Source organism: Paramisgurnus dabryanus, chromosome 1 (assembly GCF_030506205.2).
Source record: "Paramisgurnus dabryanus chromosome 1, PD_genome_1.1, whole genome shotgun sequence".
NCBI classification, from domain to species: Eukaryota; Metazoa; Chordata; class Actinopteri; order Cypriniformes; family Cobitidae; genus Paramisgurnus; species Paramisgurnus dabryanus.
Window position 1 is genome coordinate 36,351,900 of NC_133337.1, and position 15,947 is coordinate 36,367,846.

Consider the following 15,947-nt stretch of genomic DNA (forward strand, 5'->3'; position numbering starts at 1 on the left):
CCAAAACTAAACTACATTAAAAACAGGTTCACGTCTAACAGTTTCGTTTTGTTGTACGGCGAATCACTGACTGCCGGTAAACAAAATTAAACATATATAAAACCTTAAAAACCAACATATCTCAGTTTTTGAATCATAAACAATATTAGTTATTGATTACCTCATCTTGTGACTTTAGAAGTGTGTGGAACGTCTGGGTTCCTGGATGACCATCTATCATGTTGTGTCTGATCTATAAAGAGAGACAAAAAATCAGACAGACAGGTGTGTTACAGCCCTGCTCTGAGTTAGACAGATGTAATAGCTGCATTTGTACTTCAATAGATCTGTCAAGAAGTGAAGAAAAAGATACAGACATTGAAACAATACCAATGACCAAAGACTAACAGTGTAGGAGATCTCAAAAACCATAATCTATCCAATTTAGTCAATCTCAAAGGAGCAAATGAATCATTTGAGCCTTGCTGTTCCTCTCTGAACGTCTCTGCATGCTGGGAGGAAATTCGATTTTATCTTTGACATTTTATTATGAAATGCCCAAGCATGAGAGTCAGTGTTTCTTTGTTTGTTAAACCCTTAAAATTCCAGTGTACCGTGGGAGAGGCACTGCATTATTTGACAGAAAACTTTATCAAATACAACAACTCAAAAACAAAAAGCTAAATATGTAACATATCTTTGGAAAGCTGAAATTCTTGTGATTCGAATGATGTAAACCGTTTTAAGATAAAATCAACACAACATGTACAATTTGTGTCCTTTTTATGCCTTTATTTGCCTTTTTTTTTTGAGTGCTAAGGGGTTTAAGCTTTCACAAATGTTTTGCTTTGACGTTAATGACGGTACACAACATGACACAAGAAATTTTATTATTGTACTGTATGTTGTATTACACAATCTAATCACTGGCACCTGTTTAGGACATTAAGACAAGATCTTAAATTGAAAAAAAAAATGCTTTTATTGTATAGATGCAGAACAGTGGACTGGTAGAAATTTTTTAGGGGGATTTTTACATTACAAGGAGATTTTTTTTCTAACCATAAAGCACGTTTTTGCCCCAAACCATTAATAATTCTGATCTGACAAAAAATGTAACAAGCACAAACCCCCATTTAACGTCTGTTTACTAGACCAACATTTAAAAAATATTACAGACGAGTAACGGCTTGTTTTTAATATCCTTAAGATTCCCGTCAAGCACAGCAGACCTGGACAAACAGTTCACTCAATCTATAGTAGCCTATACATTTTATCAGTATGTGTGTTCCTGGAATCAAACCCTTAACCTTTTGTCCTGCTAACCCAATGCTCTACAAATTGACCTACAGGAACATCAAGGTCATGGGTGCAATTTCTAAGAAATGCATTTCTAATTATGTACTCATTTGTGCATTTTCATGTATATGCATTTGCCTGATGCTTGTCAGGTATACGGAAGGGGTCTCCAACCTTTTTGTGATCAAGGGCTACCACAATGGATAATACAATCTGAAGGGCAACTTTTTGATATATATCTACTCAAAACGTTTTTTTACTTGTTGATTTTATTTTATTTTACTTGTTGATATGTTTTATTATTGTTTAAAATGTTAACATACATAAAGAAGCCAAGCTAACATAAAAAATATACAATAAATAAATATTGCGGGTGGGCACCTCACAGACTCCAACCATGTTGAAGACCACTGGTTTACAGTATTTTACCGCTGACTGTTTTCCTTGAGAACTGAACCCATGATCTTACCATTGCTAGCATCATTATCTACCAATTGGGCTAATAACATACTTTAGGTTGCTTTGGATAAAAACATATTTGGATTTGTACTCACTTCTTCTTTCACTTCATCTTCCAGTTCTGCATCCAGGAAGTCAAGCGTCACGGGCTCTTGAGACTTCAGATCCTGAAGAATAACAACAACATCGTACCAAGGCACCATAAATCATGGCGGACACAACACGCTATACTTCTCTGCAAAAATATTTACTTGTGAGTCACTTTTTCCTCTAAGACGTGCTCCGATGTGAAACCGTTTGTTAGTATTCATATATTCTTCCACATGAAGTGTCAACTAATCTCACGGATCACTGACTGGACATTTACGTATTGGCGTGATATGTTTTGAATCACTTTTCCCTTTGCCATTTCGTCTGTAAACTAAACAAAACCATTGTGTTTGGATTGCACAAATGAATAGTATTACAAAGGACAGATTACTTATGCGGATGTGGGTGGCCTGCACTTTATCAATATAACTTGAAGTGAATCCATTTCTAACAAGATGGAAAGAGAGGAATACAGTGATGGCAGAAATGTACCTTTGGCTGAAGGTTCGGATGGAGCAGCACATAGCCATTGGGGTCGATTGCGAAGTAATATCCGTTTGGACCGAGCTATATGAAACAAGAGAAGATTTTGCCTCATATATTATAATGTAGATTCATCATTTTTAAGATATTCCTCATTTCTATAGCACAGTGGTTTTCAAACTTTTTTGTCAGCCGAACCGCTTTGACCTAAAATATTTACTTGAAGTACGTCCTGAGAGTTTCAATAATTCAATAGCATATTTACATAAAAAATTTTTTTACATCCAATTTAAAGTTTTTATCAGTACACTGTACAAAATACTTTGCTGCCTTAAAAATTTTTGTTGAATCAACTCAGATTTACAAGTCATTTCAACTTACTATTATTTATCTTGACTAGAGATTAGTTATAATATCTACAGGTGAGTTGTTATAACTTATAAAATTAAGCTGACTTTTCACAACTATATTTTATAAGTTGTGACAACTCATCTTTGTTGACATGACTTGTAAAAAAGTTTTATTTAATTTAAAGAGTAACTAAACCCTAAACCAACTTTTTTAGTTAATGATCTGTAAGAATGATCCTCTATTAGTGCTTTTCATTGATTTTAGTAAGTTTTTTGACATTTGGATATAAAGTGTTTCAATACTACAATATATGGTGTAAAAACATCTGAGTGCTGCCCTCTTCAGGTTGAACGGTGGCTACTGCAGTTGAATTTTCCTATTGGATGTTGGGTCCAAGAAATAACTCGTGATGTAAGCAGGTTCAAGTTCACCACGCCCTTGTTACGATCTCACCACACACTTAGTTCGTCCCCTCTATCTCCGTTGGGATCTGCCCACTTTTCTTGCATTTTTCAAATATTGCAGTGGGTGGAGTCAGGCTCTGACCAGGGGTTTAGTTACACTTTAATTTTAATATTATTTATTTACATTTCATGATTATAATTGATAATTTTTTTCATCAATTCACAAACCCCCTGCAATTCCCCTGTGAATCACCAGGGGTGCTCCCTGCTATTTATACATATGTAAAACTCTGGAAAAAGTAGGGCTTGTGAATGAAGAGTGTTTTTACATAGGACATGTACTTTTTTTTATCCTGTTCGGCATAAAATTCTCCCTTCAAAAGATAAGATTTGAGAAACACAAGGAACACAACAGCACTGGTAAAATGGACTAACATGAGCCAGCTGTAGGTCAGTCTATTGTGCAAGCTTTCTGATGTTGCAAACCAACAGTCATAAATCAAGCAGCACAGATCAAGCTCTCACGACTTACAGTAAATCGAGGAGTCAATCTTTTGATGTCTTCCAGAGACACGTCTATAGCCATCACTCCCAGAATCAACTGGTTCTGGTCCTTCAACAGATAACAAGGTCCAACATTAACAACATAACTCACTGTTTACACATTACAACAGAGGAAAATCTGTATGCTTTTAAGTTGTCCTTTCATTTCGCAGGAGATTTGATTCAGTTTTTTATGTGACTATTTTAACACAAATGTGTACCCCAGGTGTCTTCGGGGCAGTAGGACCCTCTAAAAAGATCCTAATGTGAGGAACCTTTTTTCATTACTAGTGTCAGTAGGAAGGTACCCTTTAAAAAGCTCCAAATATGTACCAAAATATCCTAATATGAACCCTTCAGGTACAAAAGTGTACAATAAAAGTGCCAAACTACCTTAATTTTGCCTCGACTGGTTTTGATGCCTGTTTTATTAAACACTGGAAGAGTCCCTGTGATGACCAGGCCTAGCTCCTGCAACACAGACAAAATGAAAATACATCACTCCATTACTTGGTCTTTCTGCCCACAAGGCCAAACCTCCAGCATACAAATCTAATTTATAAGACCTCACGTACCAGAGCATCTAAATAAACGTTGGTCCACTGCACGTTCTTTGCTTTTTTGTCTTCCTTTACCATTGGTCTGCCAAGCACATCTAGATACTCCTGCAGATAAAAGAGGCTGGTCTACAATCACAGATGACTTTAAATGAAAATTCTACATTGATACTACTGTATATAATACCTGGGTGTTGATCCTAATAGCTCCGATGGAGGGGATCTCGTAGTAATAACCTGTAAAGTACATTAATGTGAACTTAAACATACCAGAATCCCAGGGTCACATTAAGGATTAACTTCAGCATTTACCTTTGTTTTCGCAGGCCATCCACTGAATCGGCCCTTTGTCGTAGTTATGTTGGCCTACGGAAAAGGTAAATACTCGAACCTAAAAGAAGTGAGATGATATAGACTGGGATATAGATTATCGGATTCTTCCAACAAACCGGTGTGTAAGTATGTGTGTGAAATCTCACCTTATTGTCTTTGTTGTTGTACTCATTAAAGATCTCTGATGCTCTGTCCTCTCCTCCATCAGTGAACAACATGATGATCTTGTTACAGTTTGCTCTTGAAACATTCATCTGATAAATAAATCATCATTATTATTTTATCGATAATGCAAAAACCAAAATGATAATTAATTAGCAAAAAAATAAAAATGGTCTGTAAAGTTTACTAAAGACGCTTGTGCCACAAGATGGCGCAATACACTGCATTGTGACTTGAGATCAGAACAGAAGGACAGTTTTCAAGTTTTATTTTATATATATATATATATATATATACATACATACATACATAATAATTACACAAATATATTATGCAAACAAAAAAATTATTTTGCATGTGACTAATCATGATTAATTGTTTGACAGCCCCCCAAAAACTGAATTTAAAAACAAAGTAACTTTAGTGTTGATCCCTTAACAATGTTTAAAAGTATTCTTACTGATGAGAGCTGAGCGAAAGCTTCCTTAAAGCCAACTTTGTAGTCGGTGGTACCATTCGCTGTGATCTTATGCACTGCCTCCCTCAAAATCTTCTTATTGCGCACGTTCGCTTGAACCAGGTTTTCGAAGCAGGACACTGACTTGGCCGTATTGTTAAACTGAAACCATACAGGTACATAGTGGTTACTATTTGTGGTTTTCAGTAAAAATGCATTAACAAAATTTCCACACACATACACACACACACACACACACACACACACACACACACACACACACACACACAAACAAACAAACAGAAAAAACATTATGAAATCAGTTTACATCATTTTGCTTCAAAGGCTTTGTTAGGTTCTTCTAAAAGTCTCATGGCTCAGTGCCAGCAATACACTTAAAGCCCTGTTGCTTATTTCATTACTGTCAAGCTAACGTCACACAGCTGGAGTAAATAGATGAAATATAACCGTAAACCTATTAAAGGAATGAAGGAAGAAAGTTAATTCAAATGCATATGCATACTGAAATCTAAAAACTGTTGAGATTGCAATATTTATTTCTGTCAATAGTCTCAAACAAAATGAAATAAAAAAGCTTTTCATAATGTAATTTAATTGCATGGATTAAAGAGAAGAGGATGATGGGAATAATTCTTAGTCTTGCCTAATTGAAACCAAGCAAAAACGTAGAATGCTTTTCTTCCCATTGTTGCTACTCAGCAAGATAAGTGACTATTTTTTAAAAAGCTATAGTTTATCATTCAACCCCAAGCACCCCAGTTGTGTTATATGCAACAGCACACATACTGTATACATTATGAAAAAGGACTATTATTGAGACATTACTTCAGTATATTACTCACAGAGACGATGTTGACATAATCATCATCGGCCAGTGTTTCCAGCATCTCACTAACAGAAGTACGAATGAGCTTTAACGTCAGTCCAGAAACGCTTCCACTCCTGCAGAGAAAGTAATAACACGTTTAATTCACATTATACCACGGGGCTGCTGAATGCTTTATTCTGATTGGTTGAAAAATGTTCCATGGGTATGCATTATTTTTCAGTAAATGCACACCTGCCTTTCAAATAAAATAACTGTTAGAGCAACCTCTTAGCAATATCTGTGGTAACAGTGGTATAATGAAAAGTGGAATTAAAAAATACACACAAAAATACATTATTTTTAAATAATTCAACAGTTCTTTGTCAATAATTCCATGCGTAATTGTATACACAAATGAACGTATTATTAATTAATTATTAAATTAATATGAATTTATGATATATTAATTAATTAATTAATGTTTATCAATTCTGTATATTTCTTATGATGTCAAATTGCCCTTCCACCAAACTGTGTATAGATTAAGCTGTTCTCTCAATAAATATAGCCATAAATGCTGGAATTGCTTTTAGGATAGATAAATAAATGAATTAATAAATAAATAAATAAATAAAATTTTGTTATTTTGTACAAATATATGAGTTTTATGGCAATTATAACTATAATGTTGCATCATATATTCAAAATATTAAATAACATAAAATAATGCAGGATGATATAGTGTGGAGTAACGGCCTGTTTCAAGTGCAATAAGGGAGAAACACTTAGCTTATTTTGTTTATAACATCTGACAGGTCTCTTTGGCTTGCACTTGGGAAAAAATCCAACACGTTTAATATTCATAAACCACTTCATTTGAAAAAAACTATTCTGATATTTAAAAGCCTGCCAAAGATATCCAATCTGCTCTAAGAGAAAAAAGCCAAAAATTGATTTTTCATTTTCATTTTTCCTCTCTTTGGCTCAATGCCAGCATCTGTCTGCCTTTCCATCTCTCTCTCTCTCTGTCTCTCTCTCTCTCTCCCTCTCTCACTGATAAATGACTCTAATGCAGAACTAACACGAGCTCTTATAGTGAATAGTGTGGAATCTGTCACACCCAGTGAAAATTACATCTACTGATCAACTAATTGTTTGAATAACCACATTAGGAAACCGTAACCGAGATGAGAAGAATATTTGTAACTTAAAAAGCTAACTTTCCATCAACATCCTCAAATGTGTCTTTTACGGGTAATGTTTGGGTTAGTCTGTGCAATCAACAGGCAACCTGTATGTACTAGTGTGTGCATGAGCATGAACAAAAAGAGTGAAACTGAAGAAATGAAACGCACGCATCAACCAGGATCAGCATGTCCTTAGGTGAAGCTGCACCCTGGATGTACCTGCAGGCACACAAAACGACATAAATCATGATCTCAAACATGACACAATTGCCTAAAATAAAAGACAAATCTTATAAATAAAATTAGATGTTCATCTAAAAAATGCCCCCTCTCTCTTACACACACACAAGTTTGCTCACCAGGGTCTTCTGCGTACATCATACAGATCAATCTTGTTCGTGTCAACCCAAGGGGAAGCTAGAGCAAAAATGATGGGATACTTTGTACTTAAAAGGTTCATGATTCATAGGCCGATGATATACAGGCAATACAAGTACAGTATAAGCTTTGTGAGTGCTGTATGAGCTCGCTTCTTGTCACAAGACTTTCAATGCCATGGGCTGAAAGCAACAGAGCAAATTATACAGCTGACAGTTCAATACAATGATTCAGTATTTATGACATATATAATATATATATTCTTATTACTATGGCTACAAAAGTTATGTAATTTATTAAATGATATGCTGATTAAAAAAATTTATCACACACATATGCATTGCTAAGTAATAAATAAATATCATTAGTCTATATGTCTGTATGTTATTTGTATATCATTTGTATAAGTGGGCTTTGGCTAAGTCAAAGTGAACATTTGTAAGTATTTAAAGCTCTTAATAATCTGGAGTTGCCGATCATTACACTGTTTTACCTGGGAAGTATCGGGCCAGGCCTGTTGCACTGCCGAAGACCTGCCAGAGGAGTGTTGGGTCATCTTCTTTGTTTTTTCGGAAGACATCATCAAGGCCCGCGGTCCAGTTCAGCTCATTCAGGATTATAGTGGCTATAACATATGCATATACAGTTAAAATATATTTTGGAAATTCTGTCTACATATTTGCACAAATATATTTGCCAATGTCTCCTGATGACTTTAGCTCTCTGATATAAAGTATATAAATCTTATGCAAATCAACACAGAATCAGTGAAACATCATTGCTGTTCCTCATCAGACACCAGCCGATACTCAAAATGTCAGATTTTATAATGCAATGTTAAACTCAGACCACATGAAAAAGCTCTGGGATGGGAAACAACAAAGTGAGAAGAAGACCTATTAGCTAATGCATTTCTAATGAAATTAGAGGGAAATGGGAGCATTTTCCAGAGAAAGTCTAAATTAGACACTACATTTGTTCCGGGTGAGAGCTCAAATTTTACATTGAATTTAAACATCACAAAATTGGAGAATAATTTAGCTCAAAATTATGGTAAAGGGCTTCTTACATTACAGGGCACATATTATGCCCATTTTTACAAGATAAAGTAATATAGGTCTCAGGTGCCTAGAATGTGTCTGTGAATTTTCGGCTTAAAAACCCCCACAGATGATTTGTTTAGTATGTACAAAATCTACCTATTTGCAAAAAGCGTGATTTTAATTTGTGTGCCTTTACCAACAGACTGTAAGCGCTTTTCTTATTCTAGTGTGGACAGACAAATTGCATGTCATATCTGGGCAGGAGTAAGAAGAGGAGTATTGGTGCACACACACGCACACACACACATTCTGGTTTCCATGTTTTGTGGGGACATTCCATAGACGTAATGCATTTTATACCGTACAAACTGTATATTCTATTCCCCTTACCTACCTCAATCCCTAACTCCAACCATCACACAAAACTTTCTACTACTTCACATTCTCAATAAACATCATTCTGTTTGATTTATAAGCATGTTTCCTCATGGGGACATCAAAATGTCCCCACAAGGTCACAAAAACACTGGTATTCCTATCTTTGTGGGGACAATTGGTCCCCACAACGTGATAATTACCAGGTACACACACACACACACACACACACAAGTGAGATGCTGCCTCACGCATCTATATAAAACCAGTCTGTGTAGGCATCATAATTTACAGTACTATTCCTCAAAGGAAGTGCATTAGTGAATGACAGTGTAAGGTGGTAGCTGATAACAAGCAACGGTGTGTGAGGGGATGACTAATGTGGGTTCACACCCCTTCCTGTTGTTCATTCATCAGTGCTAGACAACACACACATTCTCATTAGACAACATACACAAACTATAGTGAGGACACCTCACAGGCTTCCAGTGTTTTCATACCAGGCTAATGATGTTTTCTGGCCCCTAACCTTCACACAAACCTGTTGACAATACTACTGTATGGTTGATTTAAGTGCCTTTTTACCAGGAAGGACCTCTAAAAATACTTTTTTTGTGAAGACATTTAAAATTTTGGCCATAATAAGAAAAAATTGCTGGGTTACTCCATGGTTGGGGAAATATGGATATTCTAGGTTAACTATTAGATGGTAACTATTAGGGATGTGCAATTAATAGTTTTTTCGATTAATTAATTAAGATTTTTCCAAATGTTGATTGTAAAAACAAGATAATCTAGGTAATTCTGCATACAAATGCATGTTTTATAGTCATTAAGTAATCATGGTAAATAATCAGGATTATGAATTTTTCCAAAATAATTAGAATTATGATTTTTCCCATATTCGAGGTACCCTAGTAACTATTGGGTTTGTCCATATTTTATCCAACCGTTAGTTAAAACATCCCAACATTTTATAGTTACAGCCCAAAGCGTATTCAACATTTTCTCTGAATTGTCTTCACTCAATATCAAAAGCCTACACCATCCCACTTTAATTCAAGTTTATTTCTATAAAACTTTTAACAGTTTTGTATTGTTGCAAAACAGCTTTACAGTAAACACATATTAGTAAAGAAGATATAGCGAAAACAAAAAATATGAAAATACATTGTACAAACTTTACTCGAAGATCAATCAAGGTTAAGATGAAGATGCAGCATGTATGAATAACGTTTAACATAGAAGGAGTAAGAAGTTTAATTTTTAAGACTATAAATGGTCACACTCTTAAAATGACTAGGTTATTTTTAACCAATGCTGGATAAATATTGGACAGAACACACTGCTGGGTTTAAATCGGCCCAATGCTGGGTTGTTTTAACCCAAATGCTGGGTTATTATAACCCATAATTGCATAACAACAACTAGGGATGGGACGATTACCGGTTTCACGATTAACCACGATAAAATGTCCTGACGATTAGTATTATTGTTTAAAATTTTATTATCATTACAACCATGTTTGATTACCGTGATTTTGAAAACTTCCAGTCAGAATCAGTTTGACACAGGCGCGCACATGCAACATAGTTTTTTGCACAAGAAGGCATTTAAGGTATAATGTATTGTATTAATTCACGGTAAACTTATTAGACATATTAATTATTTTAACCACAGAAATAATTTCAGGGAAATGTAATATTAAATTGTGATTTTAAAAATTAAAACTTAAAAAAAAAAATTCAGCGTGTGTATCAGTTCTTTTTGAACATTTCCATCTCATTTTAACAAAACCATGATAATATTGATAACCGTGATAACTTTGGTCACTATAATCATGATATGAAATTTTCATACCGTCCCATCCCTAACAACAACCCAACAGTGGGTATTTTTCAACCCATGTGTTCTGTCCAATATTTACCCAGCAAAGGTTAAAAATAACTTTTTTACAGTGCAACCCTGCCCTTTAACTGATGGAAAACATGCGTTATTACCATCAATTATAGCGCCATAGCACTTTTAGAAGGGTTACATATTAAAAAAGGTATTACAGATGCAGGTAAAACTTTACTTTATGAGCTGCTACTGTCTGCTAGCAAAGCTGCTTTTTGTCTGTTCCTTTCAGAGCAATAAAACATCAAAATCCCAAAAAGCGAAAGAGAGAGAAAGAGAGACTGCGTGAAGAAAGATTTGTTGACTACAGTCAAACTTTCAGCGGTTTAAATAAATCGAGTCAATTATTCATCAGAATATGAGAGTGATAAACCGATCTGAACGCTTTGAGCACAGCCAGAAGGACCATTGTTACACAAACACACAGACACACATGTGTGTAATAATGCTTAGCTCATTTCTCTCACACACAGTCTGAGCGTTTCTGTGTGCATCTGAAGATTAAGCTGACATCTGACACTCTGGGTTTAGGCGAACAACACATATTCCTGTCTTAATAAGACACACACAGACAGCCCAGAATAACACAAATGCGCACACACACACAATTTATGCATGCAAATCAGCAAAGACCTGGCAACATGACATTATATAGATGTCCAAGTCATAACACAAACATTTAATGAATTGTTATTGAAAACGGTGATATGAACATTTATTCACTTGATTCACATTTATCTGCAATAGAGTTTGGTACTTTGTGGAATTACAATCTTTTTTTCATTTCTGAGTTTTGATTTTTTTTAAGTATTAGGTATAATCAACAATTGAGCAATTTAATGCATAATATTTATTTATTTATTAAACCTTCTCTACTACTGATTGGCTACAAGTGTGTTTTGGTAGTCGGCCCGACTCCCTTTTCCAAAGTGTTATTCGAAAATAATGCACCCCGCCTTTAACCAAGGACTAGGCCTTATATTAGGGCATTTAAAGAGTTTTTACAAACAAACCTTGCAAAAAACAATACTGGGGTGCATCTTAAGACAAAACAATGCACTGATACATGTTAAGATATGTCAGTACAAGGTGTTTTGAAAGGCAGCTCAAACATGTATTTTAATCTGGGACTAGGATCTGCCCTGACTGGGCACCCCCCATCCCCTCTAAAGGGATGAGGAATACAGAATACTGGCCAAAAGCTTTACCCAGTGGTGTTCCTGACTATCTCTGTGGGCTTTAAATTGGGTGGAGCATTGCATTATGGGTAACTGCTGTTTCCAGATCAAGAGAAAATCAAGCAGAAAGCAAAATGCACAGATAGTAATTTGAAGTGAGTAAAGGTAAATAAAGAGAGACAGAGAGATGAGTCACATGATGATTGTGGGTGCATTAGAGCACAAATATCACATCACTTGGACAAATGCAAGACCACAGTCAGGCCATCACTAACATGATAAGCGCTGTGATAACAGAGAACATAACAAGCAACGACTGAATCACACAGTTTACACAAATGCGAGACACATTTGGTCCATTTTCTATTCAAATTAAAACCATGTCTGAATAAGACAACAACATTAATATCTGAACAAAATAACAACATATTTGATGTTAAATTTATAGTATAGAAAAAATGATGAGGGATTCTGGTCAGCCAACCAAAATATTCAAAATGTCACACTACTATACTAATAATATTTCTGCAATATGCATGCTACAGTATGTAATGATGACATACATTTATATTTATGCATTTATAAATAATCACTATTGAAGTCAAAGCGGTACCGTCAAATGTGTGTTTACCATCATTTATCCAAATATCATCTTTTGGATTCAACGGAACAAAGAAGCTCATGCAGTGTAAAAACAACATGAGGGTGACTAAATCATGACAGATTTTTTTTTTTTGGGAGGGGGTGAACTATCCCTTTAAAATCATGTGATACCAAAATGTTTTACATTAGAGAGGCACTATTTCAATCTATCATGCCCCCACAGAGCTCCCATAAAACATCTATCTCATCCTGTCTACCAAATCCCTCTTTACACTTCTTTTTCCTCACACCTTTTCACTTATTTTCTGGCCTCTCAATGTCACTCTCAACATAATCTCGCTCTATTTACACTTCACAGTCCTTTAATTTTATCCTGTGAATATTCCACCAATTCCTTGAAATTCTCATTTTTTCTTAAATTTTGTCACTGCATCTTTGAACGAGCTATAAAAGAGTTTCACATAAAAAAGAAGTATACAAAAAAAATCACAGGTGTCTTGTCTGAGATCACGTCTGCGCATGATTCCAACCCAATCTAACAGAAGAAACTTAACTATTATGGTGTGAATCATACAAAAACGATAATTAGAAAAGTTTAAAAAGAAGCCCCATCCCTAAACCCAACATCACTGGGGTGAAAGCATCGTACTGAAACTTATAAAAGAGATTCATACAAAATAGCCACCTAATAAAATAGTTATAAACAGGCATAAGATCGTGTTTGTCATTCGTGATGTTTCACAAGACACATGAAGGCTGAAGATACTGGACTGAATTTTATAGATATAGCAGAAACACAAACAGAGCTAAATAAAGCTGTCTGACGCAGACAGTTATGGGAACATTCACACTGATCGCAGGAGCCCTTTGGGAGTTGAGTATGTTAACCAATGTCAGCTGACTCACATTCATTTGAATACATTTCTCAACAGTTGGTCAACAGCAAAAAAATTAAAATAGCAAAGTAATATTAGCTGTTTTTAGTAGTTTTAGTAGAAGTAGTGGTATATTGTGACAAAAACTCTTTCCAAGCCAGGGTTTTTAAATAAAGTTGCCAGCCAGTGGCAGCATTTTTTTATGATTTTCACAAAAGTTCTTCTTTAAATATTTACATAAAATATATCAAATGAAAGAACAGACCCTCTGCTTTCAAACAAAAAAAGTTTCATCCTACCTTCATTCATTTGTAGAGATAACTGGCATTGACGAGAAAACTTGTGGTGTATAAAGGCCTTACATAATAAACTGTATTTATTACCTCAAAATAAGATGTTTTATCTACACACACCGTTGGTCCCCTTACATGGAAGTGTCCACCATGTTTCTACAATAGCCCTAAACAGTCAAATTGATCTACAGTCGCGTTTGTACCTACATTGTGACAACATGTTTTTCCTGTGGCAGCTAGCGTAGCTTCATTTTGCGTTTCGAAATTGAGGTCGATTGCAATTCGCAATCTCACCACTAGATGCCGCTAAAACCCACACTGGACCTTTAATTAAACAGGTTAATCTAAAAAGTTAATGCTCTCTTCTGAATTATTCTGACGAGTTGTTGTGTTTAAACTAGGCTGCTCTCTAAATAATAGTGTATGTTTCATTTGCAAGTCTTGAGTGTTCAGTCCTGACACATTAATAAAGTATGTTGAGCTGTCACAAAAGGACTGATATTTTTTATATAGTCATAAATAAAAACTTAAAAAGTGCTCAGCCTGTGTGCGTGTGTACTTACAACCATTGTAGATGTCTGTGGGGATGTGTACTGCTGTCGTGTTGTATGAAACTGGACGTTTGAAAGCAGGATCGTCTTCAAATTCTGGTCTGATCCGGTTCTGAGAGGGTGTATTATTAAACTTGGAACGTAAACAAATGCAAAAAAACCAAACAAACAAACAAACAAAAGTAAATCGAACAAGAAAAACAACTTCTATTTAGGTTGGATAGCTTAATAGTCCATAAAAATTTAATGCATGAATAAGTGAAATAAAGTATTTTACAGAATGAATGTCTTACCTTGTCTTTGGCATTATAGTAGATGGCTTCTTCAACCTGTTTGACAAAACAAAGTTGGATAAAAGCTTAGATTCTGTTTTTACTAGTTTGTGGTTGTATTGTTCTGTTTAGGGATGTTTTATGTGGAAAATGCAGGCCTCCATGGAATTCGCATTCACCACTTCCCATCAAGTTCCACACATTTCCCAACTTTATATTTTTATTAAACTTTTTTTTAAGCAAATCTTATTATGCTTTTATGCATAAACCTAATTTAACACATTCATCCTGTTTAAATATCCCTAACAGAAACTATTCCATGGAACTTTGGAAAAGGTATGTATTGGAAAAGGACTGCCGATTCAATCTAAGCCTGGGAATACATGTCAGAAGGTCAAATTTCTGTGTGCATTTTTATGTAGCTATAAAAGTATTTACGTATTATTCTGCTCAACCGTGTGATTCACATCCAGGAAATGTGTTTATAACAGAATTATATTTTTTACACAGACAAATGTTTTAACTTATTTCTGTACAGACAATAGTTTTTCTACACAGCAATGATAAAGAATATTGCTTTAGGGTGTTTGTGTGTGTATATCTCTTTGGTTTGTTCCCCTCACAGTGTGAGGGCGCTGTCAGGACCAGCAATAGTGGGGCGCTAACAAGTGAGCTCACTATCTGACTTACAGTTGCCTTGGAGACACAGGAGTGGATCAACACCAACTGGTGCCACCTGTCCTACTAAGTTACTAATCATGTGGCAGACACAATTTTTTACATTGTAGAAACTAATCGAGACATTGATTCACCCCACATAGTTTTAACCTGTGACATTGAGACCCAGGCCTTTAGCATAATGCTACCAGCAATCAATCAATAACTATTGTCAGGTGTGTTAATGAATTGTATTTTTTGTGTCTGATGCAATTTGTCTACTTGCATAAGCACAAGAACACACACACACATTTACTTAGCTTATCTAAATGGGTACATTTTATAGACTGTTATTGTTTCGATACACAGCTAGTTTATTACTATTTTGTGTTTTAAAGATAATGCCATCCTAAAATGAGATTTTGTCAGGTTTTGCTTCTGCACTTTCAGGAAAAGGTATAAGCTGTCACTGGGGCAGTACCCTTTCGAAAAAGTACACATTTGTACCAAAGAGCGCATAATAACACCTCAAATGTGCATATTGAAGTATACATACACCAAGTGACAGCTTTTGTACCTTTTATTCTGAGACTGTGGGTACAAGTGTATCCCCAAAATATGACTTATAAATAAATAAAATATGAATAGTAGATAAGGGCAGAGTGGAAACCATGAAGGTTTACAGACGAT

General features: G+C 35.2%; 1 protein-coding gene across 1 annotated transcript in view; it reads right to left on the bottom strand.

The window, feature by feature from the left end:
* Positions 1-15,947, bottom strand: part of LOC135749924 (voltage-dependent calcium channel subunit alpha-2/delta-1) — a 67,737-nt gene that overhangs the window by 27,873 nt on the left and 23,917 nt on the right. Inside the window, 16 exon segments of the mRNA XM_073814766.1 lie at positions 161-232; positions 1,833-1,904; positions 2,320-2,394; positions 3,598-3,678; positions 4,002-4,079; positions 4,184-4,273; positions 4,353-4,402; positions 4,478-4,556; positions 4,645-4,752; positions 5,121-5,279; positions 5,981-6,080; positions 7,302-7,352; positions 7,493-7,550; positions 8,005-8,136; positions 14,341-14,461; positions 14,622-14,657. Coding sequence (XP_073670867.1) covers positions 161-232; positions 1,833-1,904; positions 2,320-2,394; positions 3,598-3,678; positions 4,002-4,079; positions 4,184-4,273; positions 4,353-4,402; positions 4,478-4,556; positions 4,645-4,752; positions 5,121-5,279; positions 5,981-6,080; positions 7,302-7,352; positions 7,493-7,550; positions 8,005-8,136; positions 14,341-14,461; positions 14,622-14,657 — 1,362 coding nt within the window.